Below are 23,815 nucleotides of genomic sequence, written 5' to 3'. Positions count from 1 at the left end.
ATGCGTTTCTAGACAGATCCCCTGGGTATCCTGACTGGATATTGGGGCTTTGGGCAGCCTACTGGGAGTGTCCTGCTTTTATGAAGAAGACATTGGATTGACAGCTCCCAGAAGGGAAAGAAAATAGACCCCGTGTCTTCATCATCCTGACGGACTCACTAAATTACACGTAGCATGACCAGACGGTGACACAGACCTGTGACTGCTACTGTACCGGCAAGTGTCTGAAAAGAGTCTCCACCATTAATTGGAAGAGCCGGCATCACGGAGGTGACTCATGCCTGGTGCCTGAGGAGAGGACAGGAGGCGTGACTCCCCTGCCAGTCAAGTCGAGATTTCCAAGAGCATTAGTCTGAGTCTCTAGTGCAATTTCACAGTCCTTTGGGGTCCTAATTAGCAGTTCTGTTTTGAAAACCATTTTGAACGGTTCCTCCATGCTCAGAATGCTTTAACTGAAAATTATCCAAGTGAGGTGGATTTTTTTAAGCAGATTTCTTCTTGTTTTTTTTTTTCTCCTTCAACTTCTACAACACACTTCCAGAGGGGAAAGGAAGAGTGCATCTCAGATTGGGACACTTTTGGCATATTTCAAAGCCCCCAGGGCAGTTCTGCCTACCTCTGAATCACAGATGAGATGGACAGGCTGCTTCTCTTTTGGTTCTATTTGCATCCATGTCCGGGAGACCATCATGGAATTCTGTTCTCTCTGCTTATTTGGAATGCATGGTGCCCAATCGATTCGTTTTGGTGGTGCCTGATGGCATGCAAATGCTCTAATACAGCCAGGCGCGTGCACAAACATCACATCCCCCTACGATCCCTTGTCTGGCTCAACTTTCCAATGTGTAGCTTAAACAAAAGTAACAGGAGTCTGGGGAGATTTGCTGTGCCTTCTTGGAAATGTTTTCCCCTGAAGAGCTAAAAGGCTGGAAGAGACACCATGAGGATCACAGAACTAACTCTACTTGGGAATCTTACGGATAAGAAAACAGACCTTAAGAGGTTGTCCCTGAAAGCATCGCGTGCGCTGGGCAGATGCGGATATGGTGGCCAGGATTTTTTTTTCTTCCAGGGGCTTCCACCAAAGGGAGCCGGGTGGGGAGAGGAAGCCTAGGAGGCGGTGTGGACACCGGGCTGTCCTCCTGCTGGCTTGGTGCACTGCGAACTGGGCACTTGGTGGGCACCATGAAGAGTTTCTCCTGTAAGAGCATCAACCCCACTGAGGCAGGACACGTGTATGGGTGAGGCTTTCCTCTTAGCTCTTCAGCAACGGTGTTCCTTGCCTTCCTTTTTCCTGAAGGTAAATCCTCTCACTGTCAGCCACAGTGGCTGGAAGGCATCACTGCTGATCCCGGAGAAACACTTTAGCAAATGAGAGGCTGTTTCAAAGGAATACTGTTGTCTCTTTTTGAATTGAACCAGACCAGATGAACTGACCTACTTTTGACCAAGCTACTAAAGGATTGCTTGGAAACCCAATTGACAGTCAAACCCTCAACGGTTGTTAAACGTAAACAAAAGGCCTCTTTGAAAGAATTTGAGGGTCTTTGCAAATGGCTGCCCCAACTGGCAATATCGTCTTACCACTGTATTCCTGGATGACATCTGTGAAAGTTGACTTACTGGCTTACTTCTTTGCTCATTGCAAACATATTTTGCCCTATTTTATTAGCAAGGGTATAGGAACTTAGACCCTTGCTTAATATGTGTGTAGTCTATCCCAAAGTGGTAAAGAATGGTTTTGGGTTCCCAAGGTGTTTTTAAAGATGTTGGCATATTAATCCTTGTGCCATTATTGTAATTAATGTGCTATTTTTCTTAGATGCCACAGATATCTAGTGACATATCTGTTATAGGGGAAATTTCTATTTAGCTATATAGAGGTCTCAATGGCACAGGTGTCACAAGAATCACTCAGCTCTTTGAGACTTTCTCTTATACTTAGATGTAGTGAGCACCTCTATCACATATACCTAAAATTCCTGTAATTTTTATAGGAGGTGTACTTTATTTGCTCAGCACTTGGATAAAAAGGAAGGCCAAATATGTCAGTGGGCTTCCACTTTGAGTTTATTGGACTGGCAATCAGACACTCTGACCCTAGATTCAATCACTTAGTAGCCTCAAGATCTTGGTTAGCTGTATCAAATGGAATGCAATGAGAAAGTATGAAAATATTTTTTAAAATCTGCTTTTCAATATAACCTCCAAGTACATGTGCGCAGGCTGGATCTCACCCCAAACCTCAGACTCATGTCCACTTCCTATTCGACCTCTCCCCTTGACTGACAAGTAGCATTTTCCAAAAATTCCTCCCCACCCTCAAAAAAGTCCAACACGTACTCAGTCTCCTCCTTGATAAATTATAAGTTCATTGCTTAGATAAAAAAAAAATCTGGGAGTCATTTTCAATGCCTTTTCCTTCTTTCGCCTTCCACATCTGGTCCATCACCGTATGCCGTTGGCTCTACCTTCCGAACATATGTAGGATCTGGTCACCTCTCACCTCCATGGCCACTACCCAGGTTCAGTATGTGACCTTTTCTTGCCTTTTATTGCAACCACCTCCTCTCATCTCCATGCTTCTGCCATTGCCCCCTTTAGCCTATTAGGGATGAAAGCGGCCAAAGTGATCAGCCACTGCCCTGCTCCAACCCTCCCTGGCCCCCATCTCACAGTCTACATACCTGCCCATACGGGTTTACTTTCTGCTCCACGTACTGGCAGTACACTCATCTGCTTCTTATATCCAGAACCTTTCTTAGTACACAGCAGGAGCTCAGGAGATGCTTGAATATTCGAATGAGTTAAGGAAAGAACAAGGATCTTTTTCTGTTTTATTTCCCCAACTGCTTAATGGCGGAACCTTTCAAGTGATTTCTTTTATAAACACATTGATTTAAATATAAAAGGATGTGTGTCCATTTGAAGATTACAGAAGTATGGGGGGGAAAAGGCTACATATTCCTCCCAGGACCAATACCTAGAAGCTTACCACTGTGTCCTTCTAAGGCACTTTTCTAGGTAGAAATCACTTCTGTCTAGAGTTTTTTGGTTTTTTGGTTTTTTTTTTTTTTGTAAAATTAGGATAATTCCATATAAATTGTTCTGTAACTTGCTCCCCACCCCACCCCCCACTCCACATTTTATCCTGGATTCTCTTCCATTTTAGCGCATTGAAAATGTTTTGGAACTTATATTTAATAAGGCATCACACAGCCAGGTTGGTTAGAAGGAGGTATTTTATAAATAAGAACATGATTCGTTTTTAGTTTTTTTTTTTTAGTTCCAGTATAGTTAACATACAGTGCTATATTAGTACAACATAGTGATTCAACACTTCCATACCTCACCCGGTGCTCATCACAACAGGTGCACTCCTTCATCCCCATCACCTATTTCCCCCCTCCCCCCACCCACCTCCCCTCTGGTGACCATCAGTTTGTTCTCTATAGTTAAGAGTCTGTTTTGGGGGGTTGTTTTGTTTCTTAAATTCCACATATGAATGACATCATATGATATTTGTCTTTCGCTGACTGACTTATTTCACTTAGCATAATACTCTAGATCCATCCATGTTGTTGCAAATGTCAGAATTCCATTCTTTGTTATGGGTGAGTCATATTCCATTATACCATTATACACACACACACACACACACACACACACACACACACACCACTTTTTCTTTATCCATTCATCTATCGGTAGACACTTGGGTTGCTTCCATAATTTGGCTCTTGTACATAATACTGCAATGAACATAAGGATGCATACATATTTTCAAATTAGTGTTTTTGTATTCTTTAGTAAATACCTAATAATGGAATTACTGGATCACATGATAATTCTATTTTTAATGTTTTTGAGGAACCTCCATACCGTTTTCCACAGTGGCTGCACCAGTTTGCATTCCCACCAACAGTGCATGAAGGTTCCTTTTTTCGCCACGTCCTCGCCAACACTTGTTGTGATAAAAACATGATTTTAATCATTCTGATGATCATTACTCCATAGGCTCACTAAACGAGGCATCCAGGATCTCGATATCCAGTCCCGCTTTGACAGAGACTGAGGTATTTGCTGTATCTGCTACATTAGTGCATAAACCTTAAGTCTAATAGTGCCTCACAAAAGGCACGATACGCTCACAAGAAAAACGAATATTTCTTTTAACTCTAGCCTTGTGAGGAAGGTATGAGACTATGTGTTTTATTTTTATGTTTTATTTTTATTTTATTTTTTGAAGATCGAACGGTGAATTTATTTCATTCACGAAGATCATGAACTATTTAATAAGCTGCTTATTAAATAGTTCATGAATCGAGCAGCATCCCTTCTAGAAGGTAGAGGAGAGATTCCCGAGCATATGCAGTTTCTGAGTGAGACAGTGAAAACATCAAGTGATTTGCCAGCTTTCTGTTGCTGGTGATCATTTGCTCCAACCTCTATCCTCTGGCTTCTCTGTGTCAGTGCAGCTTGTCGTGTGAAGGGCCGACGTGCTAGTTGAATTCTGTAACTTAGCCTTCTTCCTTTGTGGCTTCTCCCTCGGTCTCTTTTAAGAAACCTTTCAGTGTGTTCTGCGAGGGCTTAGAAATTGTACAAGTTCTTTAAGAAGCATCGCATTTTGGGTCGGTTCTCTCAAAAACCTGTGTCATCTTTTAGCCTATTATCAATAGGGGCGTGTAGTCCCAGGCTGAGTATCAAAGGTAATTACATCTCGGGAATCTGTCAGGATTCATACACTGCTTAAGCTCTGTGCTTACTCTTTATAAATGTGACATAATTTTGTGATTAAATTGCAGCTTGGTAGTTAGTCTGGGACCACTTATGCTTTTACTCGTACAAAGTCATATATGTTTTCACTGAAGATTAGCAGAGCCGTCCAGAGAAATGGAGGAAAATGAAGCCTTTTCAAAAAGAAAAAAAAAATACATATAAATATTGGATTCTTTCTTTCCTTGCACCCGCTTATCCCCACCCTCATTCCCCTCAAGCTCAAGTGCAAGGAGTGAACCATCATAGTCAATGAATGTAAATTACACGAAAGATGAAGTCTGGAGGGGAGCTTCAGCAAGAAAAGCTGCCAAAGCTTTTCAGGGTGGTTCAGCATTTTTGCTTAGGAGAAGTTCATTTGCATAACTCCCAGGATCCTCCGGAGTTCTTTATTTAAAAAAGAAAGAGAAAGCTTTCTACAGTCATAACCTGGGGGGCTCTTTTTCTCCTGACATTGCGCTGACATTGTACTTAAATAAAACAACATTGTAGCCTTGACAGGCTGAGAATGGTAAGATCTCTACAATCTACTTTTCTCAAAGCTCTCTGTTTTCTTCATGTCTGGTCTGGTAATGTTTAAGTCGTCTGACCTCATGTGATGACTTAACAGTATTGAAGTGATGTTTAACTGACATATTTCCATATCCCCCTTCATTCCTCTTGGATGAAGTTAAATTAATTTGCTTATGAATCGAAAAGGATGTCATCTATCTCTCATCCCGTTCATCTTTGAGTTGTTCTGACTCCAGGTACAAGAGGAAACAGGGACCTGACCATGGAGAGAAAAACCACCATTTGTTAAATGTAGTCCCAGGAAAGGGCTCATTTCTTAAGAGAATGACAGCCTTGTTTATTATTTGCTAAGTTCTCTGCGATGGTTTTCTCTATGGGAGAAGCAACTTTACAGGTCAGGAAACTAACAACCCAACAGTTGATGGAAAACCCAACCAGCCCACCCAGAAAAGGCAAGCTTCCCTGCATTCTGTCAAATCTTGAGGGGGCTGAACGGCTATTTCACAAGTAGCTGGGGGTTATAAATGACACGCGACGGCACAGTGGAATCGACAGGGGCTTAGAAATCATTGTTTCACGATAAAACTGAGGTTCCAAGTGATTTGCACAAGGTGACTTACGGCCCACATAAGTCCAGACCCACGGTGGCCCCCAAATCCTAGATTTCTTGAGGAAGTTCTCGTTTCCAGCCTTCTGCCCTTTTCGGCTGTCTGAGCACTGGGAACAGTTGCCCCGCCCCAGCCTGGGCCTTAGCAGGAGTCAGTCAGGCTGACCCAACATCATGGAGCATCCCAGTTGGCCATCTGTTTCGGTCTAAGAGCTGAGTCTCCCTCTTCCGTTTTGAAACCTTCCTTGAGAGAGTTAATAACCTCAGGCCTCATAGAGATTGCAATCGCTCTTGCACGAAGTGTAAAATTTGTATTAATATTTAATTCCTACAATTTGGGAGAACTCGACACCGCAATTAGATGGCAGTGCCCATCTGCTTCCGGCAGGCACACGTGCTGTTATGAGATCCCTGGGAGGCTGCGGAGGGCCGCCCGTCACCTTCGCGTGTGTTCCTTAACAACGTTCGCACAGTCTCTCAAGAGGGAGCTCCAGATGGTGAAGGAAACTCTGCAGGCCATGATCCTGCAGCTCCAGCCAGCAAAGGAGGTGGGAGAAAGAGAGGCCTCAGCTTCCTGTGTGACAGCTGGTGTCCGGGAAGCGCAGGCCTGAAGCAGGACAGCATGGGGGGGCGGAGGGGGAGTGGCCACGCCATCAATATAGATGCGTGGGAGGCCTCGCTCACCTCCCCTGCATGACCCATGTGCCTGAATCCACTGTGGAGATAGGGCCTGGAGGGCTCCGTGCAGGGAGGTGGTCCCTGTTGGCTCTCCTGGGGCCGAGATCCTGGAGACCGCATATGGGAATACAGGAGGGGACCGATCTGCTGAATTTCCTTCCGAATGTCAGCCAGAGGCACCTGCCCCGTGTCCCTACCGCGAGTCTTCTGCGCAAGACTTGAGCGTCTTCTCATCTCAGCCCCCATTAGACAGAAGTCAGGGGTGAATCCTGCTAGAAAAATGTCCCTTTCCCTGTGCCGTCTTGCTTTCTGCTGCAATTAAAATATCTCCTGATTTAAGAACCCGTTACAAGGAAACTAAACGTAAGTGTCTCTCTCGCCACACCTGTTAGACTTTCCTACAGGCACATGATATAAGAAGTCTAATTAACCCCAGAATCTGGAATTAACAGCTTTTCACCTTCTCCTGTGAGTCACTAAAATCTCAGAAGAATTCCAAAAGATATTCCTTTAAAGTAACAGCCTGTCAGTGAGGTACAGTCATTCGGTTTTCCTATCGTGGCAACACCTGTTTGTGCGGCAAGGGTGTTTCACCGGGACATCCCGAAGTTCACCTGCAATGACAGCAGGAAGGGGAGCAGGGGCATGAAGAGATCGGGTGACATGTTTAAACATCTGGGCCTCTCCTGTTTTCCTCGCAAACCTGTTTGGCTCAGTGCCAGGCAGGGCATGGGCGTGGAAACCTTCAGTGCGGTATAGTATTCTGCACTGAGTCAGTGCCTGCTCAGTGGGGCAGTGCATACTCCGGAAGGCAGTGCATACTCAGGAAGGCAATGCAGTACTCAGGAAGGCAGCACAGGCCTCTGTAAGGTAGTAAATACTCAGTAATGTGGGGCACTGCAGGCCCCTCCCTGCGGAGGCAGCTGTAAAACAGGCTACGTTCAATTAGCCAGCATTTCCCAAGGTGCAGGGAGCACAGCAGCCTCTAAGAGATGCTCCACAAATGAACGGGTCTCCCTCGGTCAGATCCGTTTGGGAAATACGCCACGCCATCATTTCCGGTTGGAGAGCCACAGTGCACATTAGCATATCAGACTGGGACAGAGCTCAGTAAAGAAACCCGCTTGATTTTTTTTTTTTTTTGGTCTAACCTACACTTTAATGGATCATAGATTTTATTAAAGTCCTATTAAGACCCTGCCAATCTATGTTGTGCAGCACCGCGTTCTCTGGGGGAACTCATGGTCCAAACAAATACTGATTTCCATCATGTACACGGCTGTGACAGCAGCCAGACTCAAGCTCTTGCACAGTGTTGAGCTTAGGAACTGCTTGCCACAGTTTGATAAGTCTAATTGATTTGTTGAGGGTTTTTTTTTTTTTTTTTTTTTTTTTGCTTCTGTTCTCATTTATACTTACAAGAATAGTGATGGCCCTCCTTTCGTTAGGATCCGTGGGGGCTGGACAGTTCTTGTCATTTCCTGAAATCGCACTGTCATTTCCGGAAGCCAGCTGGTGCTTTGCGAAGCCTCCCGTGCTGGGCAGCACTCGTGTCCTCAAAGAGATGCCCTGCTTCAGCCAGCACCTGGCCAGGGTCCAGAGAACAAAGCGAAAGCACAACATGTGAATTTGCTGATTGTGGTTCCTCAATTTTATCTTGAGCATTTAAAAAAATACACTGTACACATTTCTTTTTTTTTTTTTTATTTTTTTTCAACGTTTTTTATTTATTTTTGGGACAGAGAGAGACAGAGCATGAACGGGGGAGGGGCAGAGAGAGAAGGAGACACAGAATCCGAAACAGGCTCCAGGCTCCGAGCCATCAGCCCAGAGCCTGACGCGGGGCTTGAACTCACGAACCGCGAGATCGTGACCTGGCTGAAGTCGGATGCTTAACCGACTGCGCCACCCAGGCGCCCCCACTGTACACATTTCAATAATAAGTATAATTAATTTGTTCTAGGAATTCTTGTTTTTTTTTAATGATGGACCAAATTAGTGAATTATTTATGATCATGTCAGGAAGGTGTGATGTCCTTGTGACATGCCGCTTGGAATCCTTGAATCCTTGAATTAATTCCAGTGAAGCCAAACTTGGGAGGAGTCAGGATTGACCATATCACCAGTAACAAATGTCTACTTTGACATGCATCATTTTGGGAAGGCTCCCAGACACAAGACATCTAAACAGGCACTAAGCCAAGTGTTTCGTGTTACTCAGATACCATCATGAGTGTTTCTGTGACGTTATGATGTATTTGAAAATTCTGGAAGCAAATAACAGCTGTCAATGTGCCCCAGATAAGAGTTCTCTAGGACCCCCAAGTGAACAGTGTGTTTGTTCCTTTGTCAAGACGCCTGAGTAAGTATCAGGGCAGGTGAATGATGCTCTAACCACGTGCTGCCACCCATCTGTACTTTATGCTGCTGTCAGAGTCAACCAAGAAGCCTGCTAAAGGCCAGCACGTTTCCTCTGGCCACATGGCCTCCTCAGGACAAGTCCCTTCTTCAGCCACTGTGACCTTCGAGGACCCGGGACCTTGTGTTCCAAACCATAATATAGGACAGTTTTTGTCAGGGCCTGAATTTAAAATCACCAAAACCACAATGCAAATTGAAGCTTTTACGGAGATAGTCAAGACCACAAGCCAAAGTGCAGACTGAAAATGGTGACCTGGAGTCTGATTTCCCTGTGACGTGGTATGAGAGAATGAGTCACAGGTTACTCTGCCCACCAGGCTGAGATGCTGGCATTCAAATGGCCGCCCGTTTATCTTTGACCAGCCTGAGTTAGGGCATGATCTCATTTGGTAACAATTCTGTTCCTTCCAACTTCCTGAAATTTCAAGATCGAAATGATGTTCCCCCAAATCTAACATTGGAAACCTTTCTTCCTCTGTAGTAAGGCTGGATTCCCCACTCCAGGAATGTGGAAAGGCTCAACTGTGTGCACTGGGACTGTCCTAAGACCTCTATTATCATTATCTCATTAAATTCTCGTATCAGCCCTATAGATGTCTGTAGATGACGAAACAGAGCCTTCGAGGACCAGTGAGCTTTCCCCAAGGCACAGAGCTGGGGACCTGTGGAGTGACAGTAGGGGTCAGAGACGGGTAGAATGCGCTTCCTAATATGCTTCAATGTCTTTTTGAGGCTTTGAGCCATGGGCATGAGCATGATCACCTTGGGAATCCTGCTAGGGAACCCTCAGCTTCCCACACCTTGGTAAGCCCCAGAAGTCCGGCTCAGCTCAGACAGGCTTCAACAGACCTACCCACCCTGCTGTCCTAATCAACCATTCAGTCCCGATCCACCACAAAAACCATACCAGGAACAACCATTTACTGCTTGGCAATGGAGAGATTTTCTTGGAAATCTGAAAAGAAATCATTCAGAAAAAAGAAAGAAACCCTTCCTGAAAGCATTCGAGAAAACAACATTGTACCCTTTGGTTAATGCCTCCTTGTATAAGTGATTGAGTACTTTTATTTTTAATATCCTCACCTTATCTAATCTGTGAATTTTGTCATATAATTTATTGCTTCATAAATTTTACTCTTGTTACATGAAATTAAAGCTGATATCCAAACCGTGGTGCACCTTTAACATTTTTTTTTTTTTTTTGGTCTTCTGGAGTATGGATGATAGAAAAATGTATCAGGTTTATCCATTTCATCTTTTTGTTACAGGATGATTGATTGTACAGTTACATTGCACAAAACGTTTCTAATAAAGCCATGCTTTAAAATGTGTGTGTGTTTACTTTCCATTTCAATGAATCAGAAAACAATGGAATTTTCTATTCCAGGCTTCTTGATTGAGGATAACGAAAATGATATTACTACTATAGTTGGGAACAAGACAAGGGTATCCACTTGAAATATTTTACTCGAGATACTGGCTAATTCATTTAGGAGAGAAAAACAATTGAGGGTTACAATCTGGGAAGGAGGAGATACAGCATTAGTTTTTACAGGTGTTGTAATTGTAAGCTAGAAAACCTAAGAGAGGGGCGACTGGGTCGCTCAGTCAGTTAAGCGTCCAAATCTTGGTTTCTGCTTCAGGTCATGATCTCACGGTTTGTGAGTTCAAGCTCCACACTGGGTTTCGCTCTGACAGTACAGAGCCTGCTTGGGATTCTCTCTCTCAGCACCCCGCCCCCCCCCTCCTCAAAATAAATAAACTTAAAAAAAAGAAAGAAAACCTAAGAGAATTAACAGAAATGTGTTTTTTTTTTTTTACACAATTAACACATCAAAGTCAATGGGCTTTGCATATACAAACAACAATCAGAAGAGAAAGTCTAAAGAAAAGACCATGTTATTTAATAGCAACAAGAATGGAAGAGAAAACAGCTAGGAATAAAATTAAGTCAGAAATGAGGAAGTCTTAGATGAAGGAAACTTTAAGATGAAGGAAGAGTTCTCTCACAAGAGAACTGAATAAATAGAAACACTCATCAAGCTTTTGGATATGAAGTCATCAGAAATTGTCCAATCTCTGTAAATTAATTTATAAGTTTTATCTGGTCTCAGCTGAGTCATAGATGTCTAGATATCCCCAGTATCCATTCTTTGTCCCATTCCTTCTAGCAATTTCTCATCTAGGCACAGTGTGCTACAGACATGCTTACAGGTGCACACAATTGATTCGATTGCCAATCTGATTAAGCAAGGGGCCGTTAGACGGATGTGGCAGACATAAACAGACCAAACTCTAGGCCTGAAAATGCCTCAAGGTCGCGAAATGGAAACCCAAGGGCAGCCAGTCAAAACAGCCAACTAGCCTTCAAGCTACAGCCAGTCAGCATTTTCCATGCTTCGTTTCTGCCTTTTCTCTACACAAGTCTCTGCCAGTGGAGTGCTCCTTGCCTCGTCCAGCCTGCGGCTGCCTGATTTGAATTGCTGTTTCCCCAAACTCCTAAAATGTCTTCATACACCTCAGTTTCTTTTTTACCAGTACCCCTGGGTGCAAGAGTAACCATGGGAAGCAACCTCATTTGTAATCAATAGGAAACTGTTTAAACAAATTAAGTATATCCGCACTATGGAATGCTTTGAAGTTGCTTTTAAAATCTTTCTATGTGCATATACGTATCTGCAGAGATATCACTGGAAAGGGACCCAGGTGACTTAGGGAAAAGGGGTAGCAAGGAGACTTACTTTCCCGTGTACTGCTATTCTTTCAAAATTGTTATGCCACGTGGTTACATTTACTTATTTGAAAAATAAAATAGGGGTGCCTGGGTGGGTCAGCTGGTTGAGTGTCCGAATTTGGCTCATGTCATGATCTCTCAATTCATGGGTTCGAGCCCCGTGTCGGGCTGTGCACTGACAGCTCCTAGCCTGGAGCCTGCTTTGGATTCTGTGTCTCCCTCTCTCTCTCTGCCCCTCCTGGGCTTGTGCTCTCTCTCTCTCTCTCTCTCTCATAAATTAATAAATAAACCTTTAAAAAAAGAAAAAATAAAATAATTTCTTGCAGAAAAAAACATAAATCATGGAGATATAGGAACAGGCCTTAAGGTAGAGCAGGGCACATAGGCCCAGGTGATGCAAGACTCACTCCCTATTCAGCACCCACCGTGTGCCCAGCATGGTGCTGGAGAGACAGTGTGCCACATATTGGTGACAAAAAGACAACTATGACATATTATGATTGAATGACTTGAAGGAAAGTAATTGCCGTGATCATTGTAATTATTATCATCCTTAAAAATTTTTTTTAATGTTTGTTTTTGAGAGACAGAGAGAGAGAGAGTGCACATGCACCTCGTGCGAGCAAGTGGGGGAGCGGCAGAGAGAGAGACACACACAGAATCCGAAGCAGGCTCCAGGCTCCCAGCTGTCAGAACAGAGCCGGGCGCGGGGCTCAAACCCACGAGCAGTGAGATCATGACCTGAGCCAAAGTCCGCTGCTTAACCGACTGAGCCACCCAGGTGCCACTGTGATATTATCACCTGAAAGAGATGGATGTGTTTTGGCACTTTCTTGAGCACCTATCGACGTTCAGTAGTTTAGTACCAAAACTTCGGTCCCGTTTGGGACCTCAGTTCTCATCTTAGGTGAGGGAATTCGGTAAACCCTCTTCCTCGGAATAGTAGACCAAAGAGCCTTGTAGGCTGGTTGTGCAGGCAGAGTGGGGAGTGGGAAAACACAGTCACATCTGTCCCCTCTTGTCCCTTAGGGAGACCTACTCATTCCATTAGTGTTTTGTTTCAACAGGTATGCTTTTGAGTATACCTATCACACGCACTTTCCTACCCTAGAAAGGAAGTTCTGACAGACACCGGAATGAAGGACAGTTCGGAGACTACCTTTTCTTCCCTTCCTATTCCAGGAACACGAAAGAAGTTCTTGACACTATAGCACCCTTTCTCAAGAGTTTGAAAAGCATCTACTAGAAACAAAGCTCATGTCTGTCACGGGAGTTTGACCTCTTCCCAGTGCCCATGAAACACTTACTGAACTCCTCCTATAAAAATTGTTCTTCCTATAAACAGATGAATTTACAACTAAAGGTGTTAAAAAGGTTAGTGAAAATCATCCAGCAAGTAATGAAAATGGGTTGAGTGTTGATTCCTAGGACCCTGGTTTTAAATCTACTAAATAAATGATTAGACTGTATACACACATGCAGACACACATGTACACGTATACACATCTGTGCAGATACACACACACACATACACACATGCAGACACATGCACAGAGACACAATAATAGTTCAGCTAATATTGAGCAAACAAGTATTTATTATTTTCTATTTCCTGTATGATTTTTATTGGTGAAAACAACATTAAGTTTTTTTCAGTGTTTATTATTTTGAGAAAGAGACACAGTGCAAGCAGGGGAGAGGCAGAGAGAGAGGGAGACACAGAATCCAAAGCAGCTACTTACCGGACTGAGCCACCCAGGCGGCCCTGTAAAAACAACATTTAAAAGACATTATTTAAAAAAATTCATGCGTAGCCCACTATCTTTATTTTTTCAGTCTCTATGTATATACAAAAAAAAAAAAAAACCTATAGCCAGCATATTTTTATTCCACTTCTTATGTTTAATATGGCATTTCCCATTTTGCTACATAATCGTTATCATCATTGTATTTATTGCTATATAATAGTCTCTCAAATCGATCTACCATAACTTAGATATTCCTACGTAACGGGGTATTTAATCTTTCTAGTATTTTGCCATTCTAGAGACAGCTGCAATGACATCTTCATGCGGGTAGCTTTTTCTTGCCCTTGAATTATGCCCGTAGGAACAATTCCCAGGAGTGAGGGGACAAGAAAAGGTAAGAAAGTGTGCCACAGTTGAAATGAAGTTTGCGCTGGGGAGTGAACCGAAAGTAACAGGCAACGCTACGTGCAGCCCGGCATTGATCGGCGTAATGGATTTTGTGGCGTTCCCTGCCAGCAAGAATGTGTCCACGGTAACCGCATCAGGCAAGTCACTGTTGGGCAATCCGTGCCATTTAAAATGAGCAGTGTGGACTCTGTCTGCAGCTATATGGCACTGAGATTTTCCGAAGCCGCTCCAGCTGGTCTACCCAAAGATTTTTCCAAAGCAAAGCCACATATACAGGCATTTAAAAGTGAGGCGCATTAGGGGCGCCTGGGTGGCGCAGTCGGTTAAGCGTCCGACTTCAGCCAGGTCACGATCTCGCGGTCCGTGAGTTCGAGCCCCGCATCAGGCTCTGGGCTGATGGCTCAGAGCCTGGAGCCTGTTTCCGATTCTGTGTCTCCCTCTCTCTCTGCCCCTCCCCCGTTCATGCTCTGTCTCTCTCTGTCCCAAAAATAAAAAAAAAAAATAAAAAACGTTGAAAAAAAAAAGTGAGGAGCATTTTCTCCAATGGGGAGTGAACAGAATCAGCCAAAGAGGGAGCACAACCCAGGCCAGACCACTGTGCCCGTCCTGAAGTACATTCTGGGATGTACTTGGTGTGGGGTATGGGGGGGGGGGGAGTTGTTAGTATAAAAAAGGTTTCCAGAGCGCCTGGGGGGCTCAGTAGGTTAAGCCTCCAGGTGGGAAACAGAGGCAGAAGGAAATGCAGGTAAAATGAAATGTTTTTATAACCTGCAAATAAACTATTGACAAATAGTTGAGGCAGGTGCAGTATAGCATTTCTCCAGGAACTCGCTACTGTCTTAATGCTTTGCTAGAGGGAAAAGCAACCTTAGCCTGACAATAGCTAGATCTCCAGTATCCTGGGAGTCTTCTTTAGCGTATGAAAATCCTTTGGAAACTTCTCCTTGACTTTACCTCCCCCCCACCCCACCCCCGACTCCCAAGTATATATAACAAGTCAGTCCCCACAATCCCAGTCCAGGGACAGCTCTTCCTACCCATGGGTCCTGTCCCCATACTTTAATAAAGTCACCTTTTTGCCCCCAAGATATCTCAAGAATTCTTCCTTGGTCGTGGGCTTCAGACTCCTAACATCACTCCAAAACCCTATCATTTGGCCACCAGACTCTTGATTTCAGATCAAGTCATGATCTCAGGGTTCATGGGTTCGAGCATTGCAGCCTCCCGGCGGGCTTCATGCGGTCAGCACAGAGTCTGTTTGGGATTCTCTCTCTCCCTCTCTGCCCCTCTCCCAAACCGAGTGCTTGTTCTCTCTCTCTCTCTCTCTCTCTCTCTCTCTCAAAATAAATAAATAAACTGAAAAAAATCAGGGTCTCCAATTTGTGGCTCTGGCCACCCTCCCCCACCAGACCCCGTGGTGCTCTCATTAAGAAGAATATGAAAGTTTGAACTAGAAAGTGCTCTGGATTACTTTGACTTCCTCTACTCAGCCTAGCAAGGGTCTTTTTCTAAGGCATCGTCTTGCAATATGCAGAATTGCACGTCAACCTGAGCTTGGCTTTGGATGACCTTAGCCAGAGCTCTCCCTCCCCAGCCTGGCCCCCACCCATCTCATGTCCTCAGCCCCTGAGTGACATGAGAATGAAGATTCTAGACCCCTGTAGGTTACCACAGAATCTGATCTCCTTCCCAAAGATGCATTCTTTTTTTTTTTTAAGTTTACTTGTTTATTTTGAGAGAGAAAACATGAGCAGGGGAGGTGCAGAGAGAGAGGGGGTGGGGGGAGAGAGCATCCCACCCAAGCAGGCTCTGTGCTGTGAGCACAGAGCCTGGTGCGGGGCTCGATCCCACAAACCACGAGATCATGACTTGATCATGAAATCAAACGTCAGACACTTAACCGACTGAGCCATGCAGGCTTGATTCACAGTGTCTTTTTACCTGTACCCAACTTTGATGGCCCTTTGTCCTCACTTTTACCAGTCCTTCTCACTGGGTGCTTTTGTTGTTTTAATCTCTTTTCCTCACCTCATTTATTTGCATTTCCTCTTTAGGGGAGAAAGGAAAAGTGGCAGTTTCTGATTACTTGAGAGCTCCCGGGTGAACTCCCCGTGATTCTAAAGCACCCTCTTCATTTACCAACATTGAAGCCGGCATTCATCTCCGCCTTCGCCTTCGGTGGGGGCACCAGCTCTCAGCAGGACCGTAACATCTGTGACAACCACACAGCTGGGGACGCTGGGAACGGAGACGTCGTCGCTTGGCTTTCCTGGGAGGCTTCAGTCAATAAAAACCCCACGCCTCTCTTCACCCGGATGGTAGCTTCTGATGCTCTGTGTCGGCCCAGAGAGTTCCCTCCTTTACAAGTAGCATGAGTAAGAACCGCTTTATAGAGGAACCAGAGAACCGGAGGGAAATTGATGATGCACGACCCTGTGGGTAAAAGCACTTGTCGCGTGAGGAAGATGTGGAAGATGCCAAGGGGACAGTGAAACAAGGCGCTCTTGCAGAATCCGGGAAGAGACAGAAAGTGTGCACGGGGCCAGCGGAAGGCAAATGACAGGTCGCAGCCTCGGAGGAAAAAGGAAAATGAAGCAGACCGCTGTGCGGTGGCGGGGACCACACGATGCACAGAAAACGATCGCTGAAGGATTACTTTCCAGACAAATTCAGAAACGCAGAGGGCATGTGCCAAGTGGTGCCTCGTTAAGCGCGGGTTTTAAGTTTTAAGGACAACTGTACAAGGGCGCCTCATCCTGGCCCCAGAAGCAGGCAATTACCTGGGAGCTGCTTAACTCTGAGAGGTTTGAACTAAGGGCATCTGGTTGTGTTCTGCTAGGAGGATTCTGCGTCCTCTCACATAATGAGACAGGTGCACCGCGGGCCTGTCTCAGCTGTGAGGAGGAGTTTCCTGCCAGTCCGCACAAAATCGCAGTGAAATCGTTGGTTTGGTGTTCCGGTGCACTTTTATGTTTGTGCCCCCCTGGCAAGCAGTGAGCGGGTCGGGGGGCAGGCAGAGAAAGTGTGGAGGCATCAGGCCTGGCTGGTCCCCCCTGCTCAGGGTCTAGGCTATGCCAGGAGTCCAGGGAAGAAGTCCAAAGGCAGACAGGGACAGGCCGGTGGGAGGATTGACCTAAAGCAGGTGTCCCTAGGGTGAAATTGGGGTCTCCTCATAGAGAATTGCAGATGTCTCAGCTGGGCAGGATAGGAGCCAACAAAGAAACCTTTCCCGGCTCTCCCCGCCCCACCCCCATCCCCACTCTCCCTTTCCCTGTGGTTAAACCTCTTTCTTGTTAAATCATCTTTTCATTTATGATGGTTCTGGCAAATCTGAAATCATAGCCTCTAAGAAGATTACTAGAATCTCTCGCAACCTGCTTAGTTCTTATTTTTCGCTTTGTTATCAAGAGACGACGACTCACTTTACCGTGATGTTTTTTTCCTCAATCATAAAGAGATCCCTCTCTCCCCTAGAGGACGTAAAGAATTTTCTTGAGCTACCGAAAGGCTTTCTAAATTAGGAGCAACGTTTATAAAGGCACACAGGGTGGAAGCTTTTATTCCATCCTGCCCCAGACGTTTCTTGGGGCAGATACATGATTCCCCTGGGACAGCCACACAGTGTTGTTGGGGTAAAATTTATGCTTTGGTTTGGAACCATGATGGAAAGCTGAATAGAACTGTCACAACTGGCATATTTCACATGCTCATAACAAATGATTATATGCATGGACAGAAGGACTGAAAGATTTATTAATGCCCATGTAACTACCAGAGAACTATAAAGTTGCACTGGGGAGATATCTAAGATATTTTCCAGGACTCAGCACTACAAGATATCTCTGTATCACTGTGATCTCATGTCATACACTCACTTCTTAGCCCCTGCGCTGTGGCTCCTGGTCCCATCACTCCATTGAAGATCTTGAACATGATCTGCCAAATCCAACGGCATTCTCTCTGGGTTTGTTCTACTCTACATTTTGGCAACAGTGTCCAGTGTTGAAGCAAATCTCTTTCTCGTTGAACCCTCCCTTCTTTCTGGGGTTCCATGACACTACATTCCCCTGTGGTCTCATCCTAACATCAGTCTTCTTGCATGATTGTTCTCTCTCTTGGGCTTAGAAGAGGGATACCTCAAGGCCCTGTCCTCCAATCTCTTTTCCTCCTGGGCATGTTCATCTGCTGCAACAATTTCAACATCATCTTTATAGTGATTGTTCCCAAAGGCATAAGATTCGATTACAATATTTATCGTGCACCTAGCACCTTAGGTACTAGGTGAGGCCCCAAATTCAAAGTTGTTTATGGGACAGTAGGCTCAAATCATTCTCTGGTTTTGCCCTCTTTTCTGAGCTTTGAATTCTGCTGGACATTTCTATCACTACATTTTAGGCATCTCAAACTAAAAAACCAACTTCATTTTTTTTTCCTTCTAAAAATCTACCTACCATTCAGCTGTTCTTTACCCTGGAATCTGGCACTTGGATCTTCTTTTAATTTTTTTTTAACATTTATTTATTTTTGAGACAGAGAGAGACAGAGCATGAACAGGAGAGGGTCAGAGAGAGGGAGACCCAGAATCCGAAGCGGGCTCCAAACTCTGAGCTGTCAGCACAGAGCCCGACGCAGAGCTCGAACTCACAGACTGCGAGATCATGACCTGAGCCGAAGCTGGACGCTCAACTGACTGAGCCACCCAGGCGCCCCGACACTTTCATCTTCTAAGAGACACTGACTGGAAGGTTCACAATTGCTTTATGTTCCTACTTCTTCCTCATTCCATGTCCCATCAGAAAAGTCTTTCTGCTTTTAGCATTGAGAGTTTTCATATCTCTTTCATTCTCTGTCTAGTTCAGATTCTGGCCACACTTGAACTATTGCTACAGGTTTCTGTTTTTTCTTTCTTCAATTTCTCACAATTTAAATCCACGGTCAAAGCTATTTTCCTATACCAACGCAGGACAGGCTCAAAATCCCTCGATGATTTGCGGTTGCCCGAAGGTTTTTTTTTTTTCTTCCAAATTTTTATTTAAATTCTAACTAGTTAACGTTCAGTGCAATGTTGGTTTCAGAAGTAGAATTCAGTGACTCACCAATTACTTACACAAATTACTTACAACATCCAGTGCTCATCATAACAGATGCCTTCCTTAATACCAATCACCCATCTAACCCGTCTGCCATCCACCTCTCTCCATCAACCCTCACTTTATTCTCTATCTTTAAGTCGCTCATGATTTGCTTCCCTCTCTTTCCCCACTTCACATGTTCATCTGTTTTGTGTCTTAAATTCCACATATGAGTGAAATCATATGGTATCTCTCTTTCTCTTCCTGACTTATTTTGCTTAGCATAATACAGTCTAGCCCCATCCACATTGTTGCAAATGGCACAATGTCATTCTTTTTGATGGCTGAGTAATATTCCATTATATATGTTTACACATACCACATCTTTATCCATTCGTCAGTGAATGGACATTTGGGCTCTCTAAATAGCTTGGCTGCTGTTGATAGTGCTGTTATAAACATCGGGGTGCATGTACCCCTTCAAATCTGTATTTTTGTTTCCTTTGGGTAAATACCTAGTAGGGCAATTGCTGGGTTCTAGGGTAATTCTATTTTTAGCTTTTTGAGGAACCTCCATACTGTTCTCCAGAGTGGCTGCACCAGTTTGCATTTCCACCAACAGTGCAAGAGGGTTCCCCTTTCTCGGCATCCTCGCCAACACCTCTTATTTCTTGTGTTGTTAATGTTAGTCATTCTGACAGGTGTGAGGTGGTATCTCATCACAGTTTTGATTTGTATTCTCTGATGAGGAGTGATGTTGGGAATCTTTTCATGTGTCTGTTGGCCATCTGAAAGTCTTGTCTCCTGCCCATTTCTTAACCGGATTATTTGGTTTTGGGGTGTTGCGATGGCTAAGTTTTTACAGATTTTGGATACTAACCCTTTATCAGATCTGTTGTTTGCAAATATCTTCTCCCAGTCTGTAGACTGCCTTTCCGTTTTGCTGATTGTTTCCTTCGCTGTACAGAAGATTTTAATTTTGATGAGGTCCCAACAGTTCATTTTTGCCTTGTTTCCCTTGCCTCTGGTGATGTGTATAGTAAGAAGTTGCTAGGGCTGAGGTCAAAGAGGTTGCTGCCTGCGTTCTCCTCTAGGATTTTGATGGTTTCTTGCCTCACATTTGGGTTTTCCATCCATTTTGAATTTTTTTAATTTTGAATTTATTTATTTATATGCTGTAAGAAAGTGGTCCAGTTTCATTTTTCTACATGTTGCTATCCAGTTTTCCCAACATTGTTTGTTAAAGAGACTGTCTTTTTTCCATTGGATATTTTTTCCTCCTTTGTCAAAGATCAGTTACAATATAGTTGTGGGTGCATTTCTGGGTTTTCTATTCTATTCCATTGACCCGTGTGTCCATTTTTGTGCGAGTACCATACTGTCTTGATGACTACGGCTTTATAATATAGCTTGAAATCCAGAATCGTGATGCCTCCAGTTTTGTTTTTCTTTTTCAGGATTTCTTTGGCTATTTGGTATCTCTCATGGTTCCATACAAATTTTAGGATTGTTTGTTCTAGCTCTGTGAAAAATGCTGGTGGTATTTTGATGGGGATTGTCTTAAGTGTGTACATTTCTTTGGATAGTATAGACGTTTTAACAATGTCGTCCTTCTGATCCATGAGCGTGGAATTCTTTTCCATTTCTTTGTGCCGTCTTCCATTTCTTTTATAAATGTCCTATAGTTTTGAGAATTCAGATCTTTACCTCTTTGGTTAGGTTTATGCCTAAGTGCCTAATTGGTTTTGGTGCAATTGCAAATGGGATTTATTCCATGATTTGTTTTTCTGCTGCTTCGCCACTGGTGTATAGAAATGCAACTGATTTCTGTACATTGATTTTATATCCTGAAACTGCTGAGTTCATGTATTGGTTCTAGCAATTTTTTGGTGGCGTCTTGCAGGTTTTCTACATAAAGTGTCTTTGGTCTGCAAATAGTGAAAGTCTGACTTCTACCTTACTGATTTGGACGCTTTTTATTTCTTTTTGTTGTCTGACTGCTGAAGCTAAGACTTAAGTACTATATTAAATAACCATAGTGAGAGGGGACATCATTGTCTTGTTCCTGACCATAGGGAAAAAAGGCTCTCAGTTTTTCCACATTGAGGATGGTATTAGCTGTGGGTCAACAATAAAGTTTTTATTCAAAGATCATCATTGTCTGTGACCAAACCATCCTTCCAGATTCATCTTGAAATACTTCCTTCCAACTGCTCTAGGTTATTCACCGTTTCTCAGCTTTCCATCTATTTTTGCATAGCTTTTCTCATGGCTGTGCTCTTAACCTTGAATGCTGGTATTCACTTATCTAACTTAGGCTCACTTGTCAAGAGTGCAAGAGAAGGAAAGCAATCAAATATGAGCCCCAGGTTTTGGACCTGAGCAAGTGGTAATGTCATTTGTTCATATAGTGAAAGCTTTGGCAAAGAGAGGATAATGGTGTGTGTGTGTGTGTGTGTGTGTGTGTGTGTGTGTGTGTTGGGAAGGGGAGAGGCTGCCAGTAATTTGTCCACGTTGAGTTGAAATTATTTTTATTAGACATGCCAACGGAGATTCCAGGCAGAGAGTATCAGTTTGAATTGGACTGGAGAGTCATGTCACATGGATGGTATTTAAAGCTATGGAAATGGGTAAAACTAAGTAGCAATAGAGAAATATTTAAAGGAAAGAGAAATCCAAGAGGAGAAAAGGAGAAGTCATGGGAGTCTGCAATAATCACCCACCCTTGGGGAGGAGTTTTGATGTGATGAACAGCAGATACCTTGTAGTAGATGGTAGGGAACTTAAGGTCGGGGAGCTTTCACACAATTCATATAAATCATCTTAATCCTGGTAGCCCTGCAAGGTGGTTACTATCATCCGTCTTCTGCAGATGAGGAAACTTGACCTTATGGGTCACTCCATATAAAGAAATATATTGGATTCCCTCTATCCAGATATCCAAAAAGAGTAATGTTAACAGAAAAGGAAAACACCCTTCTTCCCTTTTCATGTTGTCTTATGATTAAAATAATGTAGCCTTAAGCCAACGCACAGGCAAATCCTGTTCTCTTCTAACTGTTAATGACACGGTAGGTAGACGCAGAGCTAATACATCCACAGCTTGTCATTTGCATGACCAAATTATGTCAGGCGATCCTGGAGACAGTAGGAGCCGATGAGCGCCCCACTGTTGATAAATAGTTGAATGGGTACTTCACAGCAGAGCCCATCTTCAAAAAGATCACAGCTTTCTCAAAGCTTCTATTTTGGGTCCGCCTTCCTCCACATTTATAGATACATATATGATAGCCTAATCTGCCCTTAATGACGCCGACTCTGTTCCCAAAACCCTTTCTTTGCTGTCTAGGGAAGCTGAGTACCCACATCAAATATGAATAAGGTAAACCCCTTCCCAAGGTGCGAATGATGGTTGGAGTTTTGTCTGGTGGTGTTGAGTCTAAAGGCAATAATCACAGAAAATATAAGAAGATGCTGGTCGGTTCAGTCCATCCCGGTGCCCGGGCTTTGCGGAGGAGGAGGAAGAAAAGTGGTAACTGGGGCACCTGGGTGGCTCAGTCGGTTAAGCGTCTGACTTCGGCTCAGGTCATGATCTTGTGGTCCGTGAGTTCAAGCCCCGCGTCGGGCTCTGTGCAGACGGCTCAGAGCCTGGAGCCTGTTTCAGTTTCTGTGTCCCCCTCTCTCTCTGCCCCTCCCCTGCTCATGCTCTGTCTCTCTCTCTGTCTCAGAAATAAATAAACGTTAAAAAAATTTTTTTTAAAAAGAAAAGTGGTAACAATGGTGGTGGCAGGAAACACTTTTCTTCCCTTAGTTCACAGCCTGTATATTCCCCAGCATAGAAGGGACCTCTGAGCATAATACTTCAAAGCATGATTAAAAATTAATGGCTTATGTAACAACCAATATTGAAAAACTCATCCATACAAGTGGCTATTATTCTTTAAAAGAAGGATTTCTAGGAGATGACAGTCTTACTTTAGTGAGCTTAATTCCGCTTTGGCAATTGTCTTCGGATCCCATTTCTACACCATGCGTGAATACCAATTTCACCCAGATAGCCACTTTTTTTTCGACTTACGGTGTTTTTCCCATTTTGATCACCGCCTTCTTTTTCTTGTCTTTTCTCTATTTTTTTTTTTTTAGCCTCCAGCACTGTGAGAAACAAATATTTATCGGTTAAGCTGTCCAGTCTACAATTTCTGAACGAAGTAAGACAGGCACCTACAGTTCGTTTGACAGGGCAGATCAATGCAGGTGGGATAGTCGATGACAACACAGAATCGTATTGACCATACGGTTACACAGAAGAGATTGTGAGCTGGCGTGTGAACATCACAGAGGAGTCTGGAGCAAAGGGCATTTCTAGAATAATGTGGACAGTGACAGGGAAAGATTTAATCAGCTGCTTCTTTTTTAAAATTTGGATTATTTTTTAAAGTTTTTTTGTATTTATTTAAGTAATCTCTGCACCCAACATGGGGCTCGCACTCACAGCCCTGACTGAGGTCAAGAGTCACATGCTCTTCCCACTGAGCCAGCCAGGCGCCCCTCGGTCATCTTCTTTCTTTTTAATGTTTTTTTTAAATGCTTAATTTGAAAGAGAGAAAGCACACAAGAGCAAAGGGAGGGGCAGAGAGAGAGGGAGAGAGAGAGAGTCCCGAATGGGCTCCACGCTGACAGTGTGGAGCCTGATGCAGGGCTCAATCCCATGAACCGCGAGATCATGACCTGAGCCGAAGTCAAGAGTTGGACGCTTAACCAGCTGAGCCACCCAGGTGCCCCCCTTCAGTCACCTTCTTAACAATGGTAATACCTATGGAATATTTGGGGGCAACATCTTAAGCATATTAAATACATC

The 23,815-nt window shown here is 43.9% G+C and overlaps 1 protein-coding gene across 5 annotated transcripts in view; it reads left to right on the top strand.

Annotated features, from left to right (window-relative positions):
- Window positions 1–19,223, top strand: part of DISC1 (DISC1 scaffold protein) — a 369,472-nt gene extending 350,249 nt beyond the window's left edge. For 4 of the 5 annotated variants that reach the window (XM_045039941.1, XM_003993922.5, XM_019813072.3 and 1 more), the window contains one exon: window positions 6,368–6,916. In XM_045039941.1, the coding sequence (XP_044895876.1) occupies window positions 6,368–6,507 (140 nt within the window). In that variant the 3' untranslated portion in view covers window positions 6,508–6,916. Of the gene's footprint in view, window positions 1–6,367; window positions 6,917–15,939 lie in introns of those variants that run through there. The other variant, XM_019813074.3, reaches the window with a different exon arrangement.
- The last annotated feature ends 4,592 nt before the right edge of the window (window positions 19,224–23,815 follow it).

Source organism: Felis catus, chromosome D2 (assembly GCF_018350175.1).
Source record: "Felis catus isolate Fca126 chromosome D2, F.catus_Fca126_mat1.0, whole genome shotgun sequence".
NCBI classification, from domain to species: Eukaryota; Metazoa; Chordata; class Mammalia; order Carnivora; family Felidae; genus Felis; species Felis catus.
The sequence above is the reverse complement of the archived record's forward strand: the minus strand, read 5'-3'. Positions and strand labels throughout refer to the sequence as shown.